This window comes from Nuphar pumila, chromosome 3, assembly GCF_984573655.1.
Source record: "Nuphar pumila chromosome 3, dmNupPumi1.hap1.1, whole genome shotgun sequence".
In the NCBI taxonomy this organism is placed as follows: domain Eukaryota; kingdom Viridiplantae; phylum Streptophyta; class Magnoliopsida; order Nymphaeales; family Nymphaeaceae; genus Nuphar; species Nuphar pumila.
Genome location: NC_143251.1, coordinates 5969787 through 5988227, shown reverse-complemented (window position 1 = coordinate 5988227; position 18441 = coordinate 5969787). Strand labels below are relative to the sequence as shown.

General features: G+C 41.2%; 2 protein-coding genes across 2 annotated transcripts in view; one reads left to right on the top strand and one right to left on the bottom strand.

The window, feature by feature from the left end:
* LOC149841753 (uncharacterized) overlaps nucleotides 1-5798 on the top strand; it is a 35049-nt gene extending 29251 nt beyond the window's left edge. The window contains exons 5-8 of the mRNA XM_090001151.1: nucleotides 125-204; nucleotides 2305-2341; nucleotides 3899-3940; nucleotides 4869-5798. Of these exons, the coding sequence (XP_089857277.1) occupies nucleotides 125-204; nucleotides 2305-2341; nucleotides 3899-3940; nucleotides 4869-4954 (245 nt within the window). The 3' untranslated portion in view covers nucleotides 4955-5798. The remainder of the gene's footprint in view (nucleotides 1-124; nucleotides 205-2304; nucleotides 2342-3898; nucleotides 3941-4868) is intronic.
* Nucleotides 5799-6504: 706 nt separating this feature from the next.
* Nucleotides 6505-18441, bottom strand: part of LOC149841752 (uncharacterized) — a 31042-nt gene continuing 19105 nt past the window's right edge. Inside the window, exons 16-20 of the mRNA XM_089998517.1 lie at nucleotides 8312-8416; nucleotides 8033-8225; nucleotides 7253-7314; nucleotides 7133-7184; nucleotides 6505-6879 (exon numbers count right to left, since the gene is read on the bottom strand). Of these exons, the coding sequence (XP_089854643.1) occupies nucleotides 8127-8225; nucleotides 8312-8416 (204 nt within the window). The 3' untranslated portion in view covers nucleotides 6505-6879; nucleotides 7133-7184; nucleotides 7253-7314; nucleotides 8033-8126. The remainder of the gene's footprint in view (nucleotides 6880-7132; nucleotides 7185-7252; nucleotides 7315-8032; nucleotides 8226-8311; nucleotides 8417-18441) is intronic.

Here is an 18441-nt window from a genome sequence, read left to right as displayed (position 1 = left end):
TTCTTTTTTCTGTTTTTTAGCTCTGAACCGCTAGCTTACTTCAAGCGGTGTTTTTTCGCTATAAATTATCTGAACTGTTGGTTGTAATTAAACTTTATTTTATGTTTGTTACACTATGATATAGCTAAGGAACTATCCGAGTTGTGGATGGAATATGAAGAGAACTCATCTCTGGAAGCAAAGCTTGTTAAAGATTTTGATAAGGTAACTTCGTATCCTCTAGATGCTCATGCTCTTGAACTTGAAAGTTTCAAGAATTTATGTCCACTTTTTTTTATGGCTTGATGCATCTTATTGAACACAGCCTGCAAATAACGACATATTACTAATTAATTCTATAGCTTATCCACTCATTCCATTTTGTGTCATACATTTGTTGCTATTCTAATGCTTAACTGATTTGTTTATCCTTTAGGTGCTCTTGAACCTGAAGGTTTCAGGAATTTCTGCGCACCTATTGCATGGCTCAATAATGCCTGTTATTGAACAAAGTCTGCAAATGGACACATTATTAACTTATTCTATCGCTTATCCACTTATTCCAGGCTGAATCTCATAACTTTTTGCACTTAAAGTTGTCAGATTTGACAACTGTATGTTTGGAATAATCTAGTGACTCGCATGAAGTAATATAGTGAGGACTTAGGAAAAGGTATGTCATTTGACCAGAAGATGGTTCACCGATGCTTAGGCACCGATATACCATATGGGGATTGTGGACAGTGAACTAATTGTCTATGAAATTGCGAAAAGAAGCAGCTTTTCTTTGGATGCCATGAAAAAAGGATGTGATGCATCAATGCCATGAATGGACCACAACAATACTGGTATGTCCCAACACGCCACTTGAGCTCGACATGTGAGTTCACAAATTTTCTAAAAAACGAGACATAAGGGCCTATGTCACACTGACACTTCACTTAGCATGTGTACCCCGTAACGACATGGCACAACACTCGGACACTTCATTAGCATAGTCAAACCAAATTCACACACAGTCAACATTGTGTCATTAACTTTAACTATTTTCTTTTATGATCTTATTTACTTATTCCAAATTCACTTGAGTTTTTTTTCTTTTAAAATTTGTCATCAATTACATTACATTTCAATTTCAACTTAGATTCATTATTTGATGTTCTTAATTGTAGTGATATAAAATTATTGTTTTATACATGCAGTCACACACATACATGCATCTACGTGTGCATGCCTGTGCCCCCGTGTCCTAATTTTTGAAAATTATTGTATCGTACTAACCATATCTGCATCGTGTCCCACACCTGAACCCGCATCCATGTGACATGGATTTTTCTAAATTTTAATTAATAAAAAACTATGTTTTAGTATTTTAAAATATAAAAGCACATTTTTTTATTGAAATATCATTAAAAATATAAAAATAATCAGCTATTTCAATAAAAATATTAAAATAATATCCATACGTATTAGATTCGTGTCAACGTGTCATAATGAGTTTGACTCGTCACTCATGACATGCATCCTGAATAGCATCACTGGGACATAGGGTGGCTTAAAGGATAAGACTGACCAAATGAAAACAATTTTAGCAGATAAATTCAAATTGTCGCTCTTTTTCTTAGTGTCAGATCTGGTTTTTCTGTTTTGCCAAGCACTTTGACCACTTGGCTTCATGCCCTACTAAGTTAAGAGTTGATACTTTTTTACTAAAAATATTGTTGCAACACTGTACAACTTAATTATTAGGCTTTTATTGGTCATAAAAAAATTATTAGGTTTTTCTTGGCTTCAGAAAAGTTCAATTTTTAGCTTAGCCATGTTCAGTATGATCCAGAACAGTCATATCCTTAATTGCTGTGTGAAGGGTAATCAACAGCTATCTACTCTTTCAAACTTTCAATTGAAGATGAAAGTCTGACCATGAACTGGCAAACTGAACTTTGTAAGGTGAAGCATTTGAGAGTCATCATTAGGTGTGTTGAATTGTTAAGTGGCATCCTTCTGTATCATCGGTTTATCAATTTATCAGACTTCATATCTTTTCATGATCAATTATCAGACTTCATATCTTTTCATGATCAAACAAGTCAAAGCACGATACACGTGTATGACCTTGGGTTGGTTGGTGTGTACTATGATTGCTAGGTGAAGATCCCAAACCAAAGTCTACAGATTCTTGATTGAGCTTGGCATCTTTACTTATGTTAAGTCTTTAGCATTATTCTGTCATATAATTATTTATCTTGTGCAATTTATCTAATGTGAATTTTGGAAATATTGTGTTCAGATAAATGATCTGTTCCAATTTTGTGCTGCTTTCAGGTTGAGATGATACTTCAAGCCTTGGAATACGAAAGTGGTATGGCCTCTGTGCTCTTGTTATTCTCTTTTTTTTTATATTTACACGGAGCGACCACCCCCAGGATCAGAGACCTAGCTGCACTGGCTCTGCCAGCCATACTTACGGTCGATGTCCTGGCGGTGTAAAACTCTGTGGGCTTACCCCTTGCCTCCAGGGAGTCGCCACGCTTCAGCTTGTGAAAGGGGTAACGCCCATGGGATTTGAACCTAGACCACTTGCCTAGCGGCCTAGGTCCCAGCCCACTACACCAAACCCATTTGGTGCTCTTGTTATTCTCTTTCTTTAATTGTTTATAAATATCTTCTTCAACCTGTCAATATGCCCCCCAGATTTTAAAAGATGAGCCTTCACCCTTATACATGATGCACCAAAGGTATCTTCACAAATATTTCAATTAGACATTGCATTTGCACTTCTTGTCTTTCCAACAGTTTGAAATTCATTTATAATCATATTGTATTGTCCTAGTTAAACATAAAGGCATATACCACTTTTCAAGTTCATTAGAAAAAATAATAGGAAACTAAGGGGATTCTTTCCCCAAACGAAAGGTGGGGTGTTCCCATTCTATAGTCATCATGATTCATGAAATGCGATAAGGAAATTCATCAGATTTCTGTTTAGAGGTTATTTTCTCTGGTGCTAAAATAAGGGTTTTTCCTTACATGGGGGAGAAGCCCTAAAAGGTAATGGGATTTTTTCCATTATATACTTGACATGAAACAAAATAAGGTTTTTGCAGGGAAACTATATTCTAAAGTCATGATAACCAACAAAAATAATGGAGTTTTTTTATATTTGATGTGAAATAGAAAAAAATCCATTTAATTTCTGCCACAACTTTTTCCAGCAGAAATCCGCTCCCCCGTCTCCCCCCTCCCCCTCCCCCCCCCCACCACCACCACACACACACACGACCCCCCTGCACCCCCCCAGTAAAAAAAAAATAGGAAAGAAAAAGGCCTCTTCCTAAAAATGGGAAAAAAACTCTGATCACTAAAGCCTACCCAAGGTTGCCAGTAATAGTCACCAGAAGTAGATAGACCTTAGTGTTGCCCTCTTTTATGGTGTTATGATAGAAAAGCAAGCAAAAGAAAGGGAGAAAAAGCTTTGGCCAAAATTTTGCTGCCAGTGGTCACGATCACCAAAATACTGCCACCAGTGGTCAGAGTTACCACAGTGGGCGTCAAAGGCCCAATGTCACAAAGTAGCAGTGGTTGAATTCCTCAAGTCATTTGGTGCAGGGGGAGTACCAAAGATCTGGGCCAATCCCTAATTTGCTTTAAAGTTTGGACAAATTTTGGCTTAATCAATGTTAATGAGTCAAGAAAATGAACAAAAAGGCCAGTGCATATTTTGTTAACCTATACCCAAGTGTCTTACCTGTACCGTGTCATACCATGTTCACCCAAGTATGGCAGGCTTTTACAAGTTCTCATGTTGCTGGTCCAAAGATTTATCTGTTATCATAGATAGACACAACTCTAGCATGTGAGTGCAAGGTGTTATACTTGGTGTCTGATATGTTCTTATGGCTTCTTGTGTTCTATACAGAACAAAAGCGGAATTTGGAGGAGTTTTTCGAATCAACAGCAGGTTGATGACTCATCAAACTTGACTGTCTCTTTGTTTTCATTTTGGAAACACAACAAAGGATACATACGCATCTGTATATTTTTGCACACGCAATGTCTGCATGTATTGTAATCGTGGATGTGAATGATTGCATGTAAAATGATTACTCCACAGACCCAAACTGACAGATGTGAGTATTTACATGTTATCATGATTGTGAACACTGGAGATAAAAGAATCCTCTAGAAAATGACCCGAACTGATTGTTCGACTGTTTTATCAGGCTCCAACTCTCAGTTGAGTGTTATAAAAGTCTATAACTAGTTCTGTTTTTTTTCACCTTTCTTTTCTCTTGTAAGCATATATAACACGTTGACATGCTTTTAGTTTTTGCATCTTCTTGTCTTTGACTGCGTCTCAGTTTCCCAAGTAAATTGTAAAGAAATTTCCAATTATTTCCAACATGGAAGTAATGGTCTGCACTGAGATTCTGGGAACTTTCAAAATGACACTTCTGACTTTGAATAGATATGTTTTTTTAACAAGGATGGCCATGGAGCAGTATTGAAACCCTGAAACACCAAAATCTGATACGTACCACTTGTCTTCCCATGATGGGAACTTGAGCTATGTTTTTGTCTTCAAATTTTTTTTTCAGCTCTTCTTTTTCCTCTCAGATTTCAAAGCATATCAATGTTCTAAATATGATTTGGTTGAGCATGGATCTGTATGTTCTAAGCATATCAATGTTACTCAGATTTTGCTTCTTTTTCTGCCGGTCTATGTAATAATCCGGCTATTATCACTAACTTGAGCATGGATCTGTCCATACTTGACTCTCTTATGAGAAAGTGGATCCACATTTTTATATAGCTGTCATACCATGTATTATTTTTGCTTTTTCCTGTGGCACATAGCAATAAAATACATGTGACATTTCGACATGCAGGAAAGTTCCAAACTGATGTGGGCAAGGCCTGGGCTGCAGAAATAGTGTCTAGGAGAAGACAAAGGAAAGTTGCTTCTGCCGAGTAGCTTCTTGATAAACAAGATTTCGAGTTAGTGGCACATATATCCTGAGTATTTGCTTCCAGGAACCTTTAGTCCCCGCAGGGCTTTTCAGCTTTCATCAACAGCTTCAGAATAATTTAGCATGCCCTGTGCTCCAGGTCTCGGAAAACAAATATTTCCAGTAGCTTTTCAGTAATAAGATGGCCAGCTCCAAGTTAGGATTTGTTCTTGTCTCTGTTCTCTCTTATTTCAGGTTGGACTACTTTGCTTAAGCTTATCTCGGTAAGATAACTCTCAAGTTCCTCGCATAGATTGCTTGCCATGGTTATTGAATAAATTAATTCTGGGGTCTACATCAAAGATTCAGATGATGCAGTGGAACTCTTTTGCATTGTAAAGACTGCAAATATGATTGCTCACGGTACCTCTGCAATTGAACGTTCTGTAAATGTTACAACTTTCTAGGACTAGCTTTCGTTACCATGATACTCGGTTGCAGTTTAGGTGCATCCACAAGTGGAGGTTCTGTAATATGACAACTTTCTAGTGCAATTTGGTTGCTTTTGTTGCCATTGTGCTCTTCTGCACTTTTAAGCTGATCGGAGGTTCTGTAATATGACATGCATCATTCAGAGAAGAGATGTCAATGAACTTCATTCAAGTTACATCCAAAACTGGTGGGTGTTATCTGCGGCATTGACACAAAACTTGTGCGGATGCTGAGTTAATGACAATTTTGTAGCCCCAACCCCTATATATATAATTTTTTTTGTGTGAAAACCGCTTCACTTAGGCAAGCTCATTGGGTGTAAAAACCGTAAGTCTACCTTGCCCACTAGGGAATTCACTCAACTTCAGCCTTTCAAGCTTATGATATTCCTTTAGTTTGGTGATGTTCACAGTCACTCTAATCAGAGGATCCTTGTGGGCTCACTGCTCATGCTTTTGGCAGTAAAGATGAGACATATTCCCATCAAACCAGATCCGAGTGCAGCACAGAGAGCATGTTATATAAGAACGCCTTGTGTATGGCAGTCCATAGTACTTGTGAAAAGAAATAATGGCCTTCAAATTTGTTTTGCAACGTCAGCTTGCCCTATTACTGGTGCACTATCATGACTGAGGGGTCTGAGGCTTGTACCACGCGGGGTTATTCCCCAGATTGCCTATAACCCAAAAAAAAGATTTCACAGCATTGTGACAGTTACAAGAAAACTTGGTCCCACATCATTCAGGTGGACATAGGAGCAGGATCAACCTGCTCTAGCAGTAGGTTAGGAGACTTGTTGGGAGGCATTTGAGATCTGGGTAGACCCTGCTCTTTTGTTCACCAAAAAAATGGAGCTGGTAAAGACCAGGTCTCTCATGCTTTGACATAGCAGACAATTTGAAGTATTACACTAATCGGTAGATAGATATCCAGGTCCCCCCATTCATAGTCAATTCTATCCAAAGACGAGAGAAAAAACAAATACAAAAAGAGAGCCGCATCTTATAGATAGCCTCAATTCTCTTTGAATGGAGTAATCTGGCAGAACTGTTATTACCAGCTTCATTGGCTAATTGCCAAATAGTTATTCACAAAAAGCATATTAATTTTAAATCCCAATATTTCTGTAACAGTGATCATGAAGATGCAAGACAGCCCTTGTTGATCAAAAACAGGATAAAATGAAAAGAATGAAAGGGAGTAGGGCATCGAAGAAAGCGTTTATGGATATGATACAAATATCTACCTAATTGTGTAACCATATACAGACGCATACAAAGAATATGCGCAGCTTTGATGCAGAAGGCTGATCTAGGAACCTCTTCCAAGATGTACTCACTATTGAGAAGATGAGCTCTTTGGTTCTAATGATTATTGACACCCCCTCTTAACCACCTATGCTTCTTCCTCCAGTCAAAAGTTCATAATGTCCCACGAAACTTGCATCTCTTCATTAGACCTGGTTTACATCACATGTTAAAAGAGCATAACAGTATATGCCATGACATCATAATGACCTTTGTCTAGGCATGGTCATGCGGAGATTGAACCTAGTCCAACACAAAATAACACCTTCACAGGTAGGACTCTTAATGGACTTGGATTCAGTCTCCAGTACTTGCATGGCCTGAGATGCGTGAACATGTAAAAGCTGAACAGAATCAAAGCTAACATTCACTTAACGCGAGAACCACAAAACAACTGTTACCAACCTGACCGTTCTTCATTTTCATTCTTTGCATTTCTTCCGTGACGCAGATGAGCCTGCAATAGGAAATGAATCAGATATGTCCATTTCATGATGTTTAATTGACATTCTTCATTACCAATACCTCCATCTTGTATCAGTTAGATCTTGAACTAATTCCTTCTCTCTCTCATACGCAGACTCCAACTATAGGAGAAGAAACGGAACACAGTTTAATACATAAACAGAAGCAGAAGCAAAATGGCAAGTCTGACTTTGTAAACACACTTATATTCTGTTAGATTGCTATATCCTAAAAACGAGGATCAATAGTAAATTTCACCATTTCTTAAGCTATAAAAGCAAGGGTACAAATCTCAATCTATTTTTGTTTGATTATTTGAGCTACCAAAGAAATAACGCAGTATTCCATAAAGTAGATCATATTTCATAATTCAGTACATAGATTAAAAGAATAAACCAAAAGAAAAGTAAATTTGCATTATAATTTTTTTCAGAGGATCGTCTTGAAGCTTTTCCCTTAGCCCTCATAACTGGATATCCTTTAGTTCCGCCTTTTAAAACCTCGTGTATATCAATCACTTCCTGAATACGCTGAAATTTATCTCTTTGCCCATGCTATTTCAATTATGCAAGGATCACGATTCACAAAAAAAAGTCTGAATTGTCAGGATTTCGAAAAGAATATCAGTTAGGAATTCCAAAATCTTAGGCAACATTACACGCACTGAACCATTTCATGGAAACATGTCAACAGTTCAAGGTGCAAAATTAGCAAGTAACGATGTTTAGTTGAGAAGTTATACAGATCAAAACAATCAACAGGAGATAGAATATTGACTACAATCCAGGGCAGAGCGTCGAAAATATTGACTACCCCTTGGAATCTATAATTGCCACTTACCAATGATTTCTCAGTTATTGTAAGTGAACTTGGCTTTTGACCAGAATTACATGTACAATTAGCTGTAAGAAGGGTAAATACACATCATGTATTATTACAGGAAAAGGATAAGCAATTGCCAAAACTGTGTCAAATACATACCAGGAGAGACCTCACCAACATTCATTTCTTTCATCATTGACAAAACACAGTCCTGTCAGCAGATGCCAACAAGCATCATTACCAAAAAAGGAAAAGGAAAAAGTATTAAAAGCATAGAAAATTGATTCTAATGCTTACTCTTAGCTGATTAATCTGGTGTAAGATGTTTTGCAAATGTAGATAATTTGGGATATGTTGATTGGATGTCACTTCAGAAGGTGTTGGAGGTTGTTGATGGATCACCTACATGATAGGCAGCCTTAAGTTATCCATTCAAGGAATATCACTAGTAGTTTATGTCAAACAGGTACATAGAAGAAACATGAACCTTATTTATAATCTAAAGGTGCAGTTAAGCTAATGCAACAATTCCCTGTCCATTCATGCGAATGGTATAATTTAGCAAAAAGAAGAGAAGACATTTCTGGCACATACAAACAGTAAAAAATTGTATGGCACAAAATGAGAAAATAACCCAAATCAACACCATTATAGTCCAAACAACCTTAATATTCCTTTCCTGCCTAAACTGGTCTAGGATTTATAGAACTGTAAAGGACCAGCAAAGATGATGACCCCATACATTTCCCTAATTTATAATGGAAGCAACACATTAAAATATTTCATATGAATTTCAAAACACACGCATGATGTACACCATTTACAAAATTCAAAAAACATGATTACTTTTTTTGCCAATGTTTCAGAAAAGAAGAAGACTAACAACCAAGTTTACCTACCAGGTGTATAACAATAAAAGGTACAGAGTATAACAAAAACATGGTTCTCACTGTTAAAATATTGTTGCAATTGATGTACATATATAACATATATATGTATTGATGCAGAGCAGGACCGGATCGGGCCTGTACCGCATGACCCAGGCACGGCCAAGGAACCCGACCCAAAGGGGATGGACGATCGGACCCAGGAGTTGGATCCGATCGCGGGCAAGGTGCCTCGATGCAGGGACGTGACCCTGTGTACCAACTCCAGACCAGAGAAGGCCCAGGGCGTCCCAGATCCATCAACAGAGTGAAGACGTCTCGGGTCCACTTGCATTCTTTAAATACCCTATTCTAGGGTTGTGTGGGTAGACGTGATTGAAGTTTCAGCAGCCACCTCTGATATTTTTTTCTGCAGTTTTTCCTTTGGACTCTAGTTTCCTTCATTGTTATTTCCCTTTCATTAGTGTTATTCTATTGTTGCTTAAAGTCTTACGGAAATAAAGCAAGCACCGTCATTTTACGGTGATTATTCTTTTGGTTTTCTGCACTTCGCACGACCATGGGAGTTGTGCCATCATCTTCTGAAATCGAGTACGTTTGAAGTCGATCCCCGCATTGCATCAAGTGGTATCAGAGCACAGCCCTCCTCCTTGGTCAACGGCATGGCGCACGAAGCGAGGAACGATCCTAAGAGCGGAAAAGAGCGGGAGGAAACCGGCAACGAGGATCCGATGATGCGGATGATAGACATAATGACCAAGATCCAAGAAAATCTACTACGCGTAAGCAAAGACGTAGCTGGCACGTCAAAACGTATGGACGGGAACGAAGGCTCGATTGTCGTCCTTGAGTTGTCGGTGGAGCAAAATGCGACGTCAATGCAAAGAACGGGAGCAGAGCTGGATGACAGCGCAACCGATCGTGTGAATGCAATACTTGCGGAATCAATCCAGCCAACGCACCCTCATTTTGTCCCCGCCACCATTTTGCAACTGGTACCCTCTCTCCATCTAGAATCGGTAGCGGTTATGAATCACACAGCCGGTACCTTCCAGTCGAACCAGGGGATTACGGCAGGACCCCCCCCCACACACACATCTCGGGTGCGCTACAGCCCTGGCCTCGAGCCACGGTGGTTGTGTCGCAGGCCGGGCCTGGTCTGCAGGACCCCAGCGTCACGCTGGACCTTGATGCAGTCCTGGGTTCGTCAGCCCAACCCGGGAAGGAACTCCCCTTCCCTCCTGAGCCAGTGCGTGGAGGCCCTATGGCAGCACACCCGCAAGTGGGAGCCCTATGGATGAGTCTGAACCCGAGAGGGTCTGGACCGGAGTTTATGACAGCGGGACCCAGACTCGGATCTTGAGGACCATCCTTTGAGTCCCAAGGAGCGGGTCCAAGTCTTGAACACCCATACCCGACCTACCCAGTTGGGTTCAGTTCCCAGTTCGCCCCGAATCAGACCCAACCCCCTAGTCTTGAGCCCCAAAATAGATCCAATACCGACCCAAACCTATATCAGACCCGAACGAATCTCCAGTTTGAATTTGAGTCTGGTCAAAACCAGACCCATCCTGTTATGGATCAAGGATCGAGTTCTAACCAGGCCTTTTCGCACAACAACTCGATCCTTGATCCTACTTACCCCATTCTAGGTCCGACGAATAATTTAGGACTTGACCCGATCCAGATCCAATCGGGTGAATCATCCCAATATTACACCAATCAAACCCAATACCCATACCAGACCCAAACCGTTAACCTGTCCCCGATCCAGAACCTGGTACCCTACCCGACACTACCTCTACCCTGACCCAACCCATAACCCGAACCCATATTATCCCATTCCCACAAACCTAGTGTTAGTTTTGGATCATGGATCCGACACGCACCACATTCCAAGGATCCATCTTGGGATGCGTGGGCGGTGGCATGTTTGTAATTAGTTTTTACTTCGTGTGTAATGTTATACTATGTACAACACTTATAAATATTAAGTAAAAGAGGGAAAACCCTATTGCCGCCGACCCCTCTTTTCTCTCTCTTCTCTCTTTACCTCATTTCTAACCCTTGCAGGTGGATATTTCTTACATGGTATCAAAGCACAGGCGCGGAAATCAATCATCTAGAAGGCCTCTAAAGACCAACACGTGCTGCTAAAGAACGTAGGTTTATTTCTGTCCCTTCTTCCATTAATCAGTTTTGCTTCTTTCTTCCTTTTTCTTATAAATCTTTCATGTCATTCCAGTTTTTCTTTTGGTTCTTCTCATTCTCAATATTTCTGGTACGCACGTTACCTTTTTCTGGTTCACTGAAATAACATATTGTTTCAGTCTGCCGAGTTTTTGTTTTCTCCCCAAAATAGTTCTGATTCTTTCCCTTTTTCTGGTTCGCACGTTACTATTCTCTGTGTAACGTAAGTGCTGATATCTTTTTCAGCACACATTTTGTTTTCTCCCCAAAATATTTCTGATTCTTTCTCTTTTCTGGTTCGCACGTTACTATTCTCTGTGTAACGTGTGTGCTGATATCTTTTTCAGCACACAGCAGCATTGCTGCTTCTTTTTCTCTGTGTAACGTGTGTGCTGGTATCATTTTCAGCACACAACAACATTGCTGTTTTCCTCTTTCTCTGAATAACGTGTGTGTTGATATTATTTTCAGCACACAGCATTGTTGTCTCCTCATTCAATACACTGTTAGAACAGTTTTTGGCTTCTCATTCTTCATATAATCCATGGATTCCAAGTTGAACCCTAGTTTTCTTACTCACCTCATGACCCACAAGTTATCTCATGATAACTACTTACTTTGGAAACGTCAAATTGTGCCTTTTATTCGCAGTCATGGTCTTTATGGGCATCTAGATGGGCGATCACCCGCCCCACCTACACATATCATGCAAGAAATAACAGGTGAAGATGGGAAGGTGAGTCAACTTCGAACCACCAATCCTGCTTATGACATATGGGTACAACGGGATCAGACATTAGTTGCTTACATAACTTCCACACTTTTTTATCGTGTTTTATAAACTATTTCTGATGATCAATCTGCTGCCGAGTTGTGGAATGGACTAGCTCATTCCTTTTCTCAGGTTTCTGAATCTCGGGCTTTGCAACTCAAGTGGCAATTCCAATCCATGCGAAAAGGAAACAAATCTATTACAGAGTTCATGGGGGATGTCAGGGTTATTACAGATCAGTTAGCTGCCATTGGAAGTCCTGTATCAGATAAGGACATGGTACAACAGGTATTAGGTAGCCTTGGACCTGAATATCGCATGTTTTGCACAACACTCCAGGTTGTCTCAGTTCTTCCATGTTTTGATGATCTTCAATCTAAGATTTTGCAATATGAGGTCCGTTTAAATCAGGAACACGCGTCAGATGATACTCATCCTGTGATGATGGCACATACGCTTATTCAAACAGGAGTCTTATTTACTCCTCGTCCAAATGGAACAACTATAAACAAAGGAGGATTACTACCTACACCAGCTGGAGGCCTTGGCTCAGGCAGTGTACCACGAGGGGGACGTGTCCCTACTTGTTTTCTATGCAACAAGCCGGAACATGTTAAAGCAAATTGTTGGTACAATCCTCAGAACCGGAACAAAACAGGGAGGCCAGGGCAGAGGGCAACTCAGACGTTTGCACGCACTCCTCAGGGACAGGTTCTTCCACAGGACGTACAAAATATCCTTATGACTACTTTCAATCAGATGAACTTGCGTCAAAATGATGATGGTATATGGTATATTGATTCAGAGGCAGCAACACATGTTACTTCTGATGCAGGTAAATTTTCTCACTTGACTCCTTACACTGGAAATGGCACTATAGTCATAGGAGATGGATCTCACCACCCCATCTCTCACACTGGAAATGTCTCCCTTTCTTTGCCTGAATCTCAATTACCCTTGTCAACTGTCTTACTCACACCTGCTATTCAAAAGAATATTTTATATGTGTCTAAATTAGTTGATGAAACAAATTCTTCCGTTGAATTTACTCCTGTTTATCTTAAGGATCTTCACACCAAGAAGACGCTCGCTAAAGGTGAACGGCGCGGGAACATGTACGTCTTTGAAGAATCTCATGTGCCTTTGAAGACGTCGTCTTCCGTAGCCGTGGCTTCTTCAGCTCCTTCCTTTCCAACATTTTTGAGTCGATCCACAAATCATAATTCTTCATCTAGAGTCTTGAAACTTAATAAGCCAGACTTATGGCATTTTCGTTTGGGTCATTGTAGTCAAATTTTTCTTGACAAGTTGTCTGCTAAAGGTCTAATACCCGCAGTCAGTTTAGAGTCAAAATGTCCAAGTTGTCATTTATGCAAAAGTCATGTACTTCCTTTTCATAGTATCAATAAAAGAGCAACAAAGCCTTTTGAGATTATATGCTCAGATGTTTGGGGTCCTGCGCCCACTGCCTCTCTTTCTGGATCTCGATACTATGCACTCTTTCTTGATTCTTACACTCGTTTTAGTTGGATTTACTTCATGAAAAACAAACATGAAGTTTTCAAGTTGTTCAAACAGTTTCATGCATTAGTCCAAAACCAATTCAATACCAATGTTGTATATTTCCAGTGTGATGGGGGGGAGAATACATATCCCATGACTTAAGTGAATATTTGAAGGAGCATGGCATTACACGTAACATTTCTTGCCCTCATACCCCTCAACAAAATGGAGTAGCTGAGAGAAAACACAGGCATATTGTTGAGACAGCCTTGAGCATGATGCACACTGTGGGTATTCCCTTCTCTCTTTGGACCGAGGCTTTCCATACAGTTGTTTACGTTATCAACAGGTTGCCCATGACCATCCTTGAAGATAATTCTCCATACTTTGTTCTTTATAATTGTCATCCATCATATGAAGAACTACATCCTTTTGGTTGTGTATGTTATGTTCACATTGATCATTCATTGAGAAATAAGTTTCCAAACAGAGCTGTACAGTGCAAGTTTCTTGGGTATGCAAATGACTATAAGGGATACAGGTGTTATGACCCTCATACAGGCAAAATTCGGGTATCTAGAAATGTTGTTTTTTATGATGAAAATTTTGACACTCTGGGTTCGTCTTCCACAGATACACAGGACAGTTATGATCCTTGGCTCAGTGACTCACTTTTATATGACTCGTTGCCTTATGAGGATTCATCTTTATTGACAGACAATGAACCATATGCTTTCGATGTGGAACCGCATATGGAAGACATTCCTCCTACAACAACATCCTCACGTTTTTCTAGTCTTGTTTATTCTCGTAGAGCTCATCCAGTCAATGATGAGACTCCTCTACGACGTTCCACTCGGATTAGACGTCCTATAGATCATTGGGTAAGTTATAACAATTTCTCTTTGGATTTTCAAACATTTCTAACCAGAGTGTCCCAAGAAACAGAACCTTCCTCTTTTCATGATGTTGTACATTCCCGTGCCTGGGTAGAGGCGATGAATGAGGAGATGGAAGCATTGCATGAATGCAATACATGGGAAATTGTACCAAGGCCAGATAACAAGAATGTTGTAGGGTCCAAATGGGTGTACAAGATCAAGCACAAACCAGATGGCAGTGTTGAGCGCTATAAAGCTCGTCTGGTCGCACGAGGCTTCACACAGCAGTATGGGCAGGACTACGATGAAACGTTCAGCCCGGTCGTAAAATTGGGCACCGTCAGGATTATCATTGCATTGGCATTACAACATGGATGGTCACTCAGTCAACTTGATGTTAAAAATGCATTTTTGCATGGTGAACTAAAGGAAGAAGTTTACATGGAGCAGCCACCTGGTTATAGTATGCATGATTCATCCAATTGGGTATGTAAACTTCGACGCTCTCTTTATGGCTTGAAACAAGCTTCTCGATCTTGGTTTGAGAGTTTTTCCACGGAGATCCAGCATCATGGGTTCACTAAAAGTGTTCTAGATCATTCATTGTTCATATTCAAAAGTGATTCAGCTATTATTTGGGTGCTTATATATGTTGATGACATCATTATTACCGGGAGTGATGAGGTTCACATATCTTGGGTTAAATCTATGCTGATGGCTAAATTCAAGATGAAAGACTTGGGTCCCTTGCGATATTTTTTGGGTGTGGAAGTTGATAGTCGACATGAGACTATTACATTGAGCCAACATAAGTACACCATTGATATTTCACTTGCTACAGGGATGGAGAATTGTAAACCAATTAGCACACCTTGCCTTCTAAATCATATGCTAAGTGCGAAAGAAGGCACTACTTATCATGATCCTACTTTGTATCGTCGAGTTGTAGGGATGTTACAATACTTAACATTCACTAGGCCTGACATAGCATACTCTGTCAATAGGGCTTCACAGTTTATGCATGCTCCTATAGATGTACATATGGAAGGAGTAAAAAGGATCATTCGGTATTTAAAGGGTACGATTGGAGATGGCTTGATGTACACCAAGGACACAACTTATATGTCAGGGCATCGACTATTCACCTACACAGACGCGGACTGGGCGGGTGATCCTGACGAGCGAAGATCAGTTTCGGGGTATTGCATTCTTATCGGCAATAATATTGTAGCATGGAGTAGCAAGAAGCAAAAGGCAGTGGCACGATCTAGTACTGAAGCAGAATATCGTGCAATGGCAGCAGGAACAACCGATGTTACATGGGTGAGACATCTACTACAAGAATTACAAGAACCAATCTCGTCCTCTATGCTTCTTTGCGATAATCAGAGTGCTATTAATATTGCCTTCAATCCCATCCTTCATTGTCGCACGAAGCATATCGAGATCGATCAACATTTTGTTAGGCAAAAGGTGGAAGAAAAGGAAATTGAACCTGCATATGTTCGGTCAGATATGCAAGTTGCTGACATCTTTACCAAGGGATTATCCACTCATCAGTTTTGGGCACTCAAAGGCAAGTTGAGCATGATCAAAGACCATACTCAACTTGAGGGAGGCTATTAATTTTGGATCATGGATCTGACCCGCACCACATTCCAAGGATCCATCTTGGGATGCATGGGCGGTGTCATGTTTGTAATTAGTTTTTACTTCTTGTGTAATGTTATACTATGTACAACACTTATAAATATTAAGTAAAAGAGGGAAAACCCTATTGCCGCTGACCCCTCTCTTCTCTCTTTACCTCATCTCTAACCCTTGCAGGTGGATATTTCTTACACCTAGAACCCCTAAACTGACCAGCCCTTCCACCTTTAGTAGTACCTCCTGTTATATTGGTGCTTCAACGCCGACTGCAGATGGCTCCCACCCACGGGCGGGCCAAACTGAGGCAGATTCAGCATGGACCGATGCGGCCTGAGTGCCGACCACACGTCATGGGAGTTCGCCAACACCAGCCTCCAGTCGAGCAATACCGTGACAAAAATAACGTTGCCATGATGGACGATAAAGCCTTATGAAACGAGCACCCTGCAGAAATGGTAGAACCTCGTCAAAAAAGAGCGCCAGAGTGCCCCTCCACCTACGGGGTGAAGCTGGACCTTCCAGAGTTCGTCGGACGATTCGACGTTGAGGAGTTCTTCGATTGGGCCTACGCCGTGCAGTTTTTCTTCGACTACCACACTGTGGTTGAGCACCGCCATCTCTCTCTAGCGTCCACTCGATTGAGGGGCCTAGCGCAGACATGGTGGTTTGAGCTGCAAAGTTCGAGGGAATGGCAGGTGCAAGACCGAGTGCAGACATAGGAAGAGATGCAGAGGTTGATGCAGTCCAAGTTCGTGCCTTCAGACCATGCCGAGAGAGCCTACAAGGAGTACCTAACCCTGCGTCAAGGCACCCGTACCGTGGCGGAATACACTGCTGAGTTCAATCGTCTATCCCTGCGAGTGCAGACCGAGGAGACCGCCCGCCAGCAGATCACAAGGTATATTTCTGGTCTCCGTCCTGCTATTTCTGATGATTTCAATTGTGTCACAGTCGAGTCATTGAATCAGGCCAGCAGTTATGCAATGAATGTGGAGGAAATTTTGAAAAGAAGGCAGGGGTATAGAGTCTCCCGAAGTGACCAGTCCAGTCGGCCCAAGTCAAGGTTCTCAACCAGGAGAGCGAGCTCCCCAAGGAAGGAAGACTCAAAGTTTACCCCAAGAGCAAACTCTAGCAAGCCTGACTAGTCCGGACCAGCCTACCATACCAGGTCCAAGTCCAAACCTAGTGAGTCAACCATCCGTTGTTTTAGGTGTCAGGAGTTAGGACACGTATCGTCCAAGTGCCCCACCGTGAACAAGAACGCCCATTTCATCAAGGGTATTGTTGAGTCCGCATCCGATAGTGAGAGTGAGGGTGAGTCGTCGATTGAGGGAGAGAATGAGAAGTCATAGAGTTTGATGGTAACGTCAAAAATTTGTTGTCCATCCATCATGTTTTGACCGCACACTGAGAGTCGACCCCTGCAAAATGGTTGTGGAATAACATTTTTAGGACCCGATGCAATTGTGAGAGGCATGCGTGCGATGTTATCATTGATACTGGGGCTTGTGAGAATATGGTTTCCGAGAGTGTTGTGTCCACCCTGAACCTGAAAATGGAGAAATTGTCCCAACCATACAAGATGGCATGGTTCAAGAGGGAAAACGAGGTGCCCATCACCCAGCGTTGTCTCGTTCGGTTCTCTATGGGAGAGCATTACCACGATGAGGTGTGGTGTGATGTAGCCCCTATGAGTGTGTGTTATATTCTTTTGGGACGTCCCTGGCAGTTTGATCGCAAGACCATTCACGATGGCCGCAGAAACACGTACTCATTTAATTTTAAGGGTCATAAAATAATCCTTCTCCCTATCAAGGAAACAAGTTTTCCCACTGTGAATAAGCCTGAGCGAGTTCGGTTGCTCGCGTGCCCGTTCCCGCGAACAACGCGCCCCTTGTTGAGGAGTTTCGTGACATTATGCCAGACGACCTTCCTGATGGCCTACCTTCGATGAAGGTGGTGTAGCATGCCATTGATTTTGTCCCGGGGTCGAGTTTGCCTAACCTCCTTGCCTATCGCATGAACCCATCCAAGCACGCCGAGTTGTTGAGACAGGTGCAAGAGTTACTATGAAAGGGTTTTATTCGTGAGTGTGAGCCCTTGCGCAGTGCTCGCCCTGCTCACTCCTAAGAAAGATGGGTCCATGCGAATGTGTATCGACAATAGAGCGATCAATCGCATCACTATTAAGTACCGTTTTCCCATTCCTCGGTTGGATGGCATGTTTGATATGTTGGTCGGTGCCTCTATTTTTTTCAAAATTGATTTAAAGAGTAGGTACCACCAAATCTGTATCCGAGAGGGGGGATGAATGGAAGACGGCATTCAAGACACATGATGGATTGTATGCGTGGTTAGTCATGTCATTCGGGTTATCAAATGCCCTGAGTACTTTCATGAACATGATGACCCAAGTGTTGCGTCCTTGTATAGGGAAGTTTGTCATTGTATATTTTGATGACATTTTGATTTATAGTTCTTCTTTGTCTGATCATTTGAGTCATTTGCGTCAGGTCCTAGAGATTTTAAGAAGGGAGAAGTTGT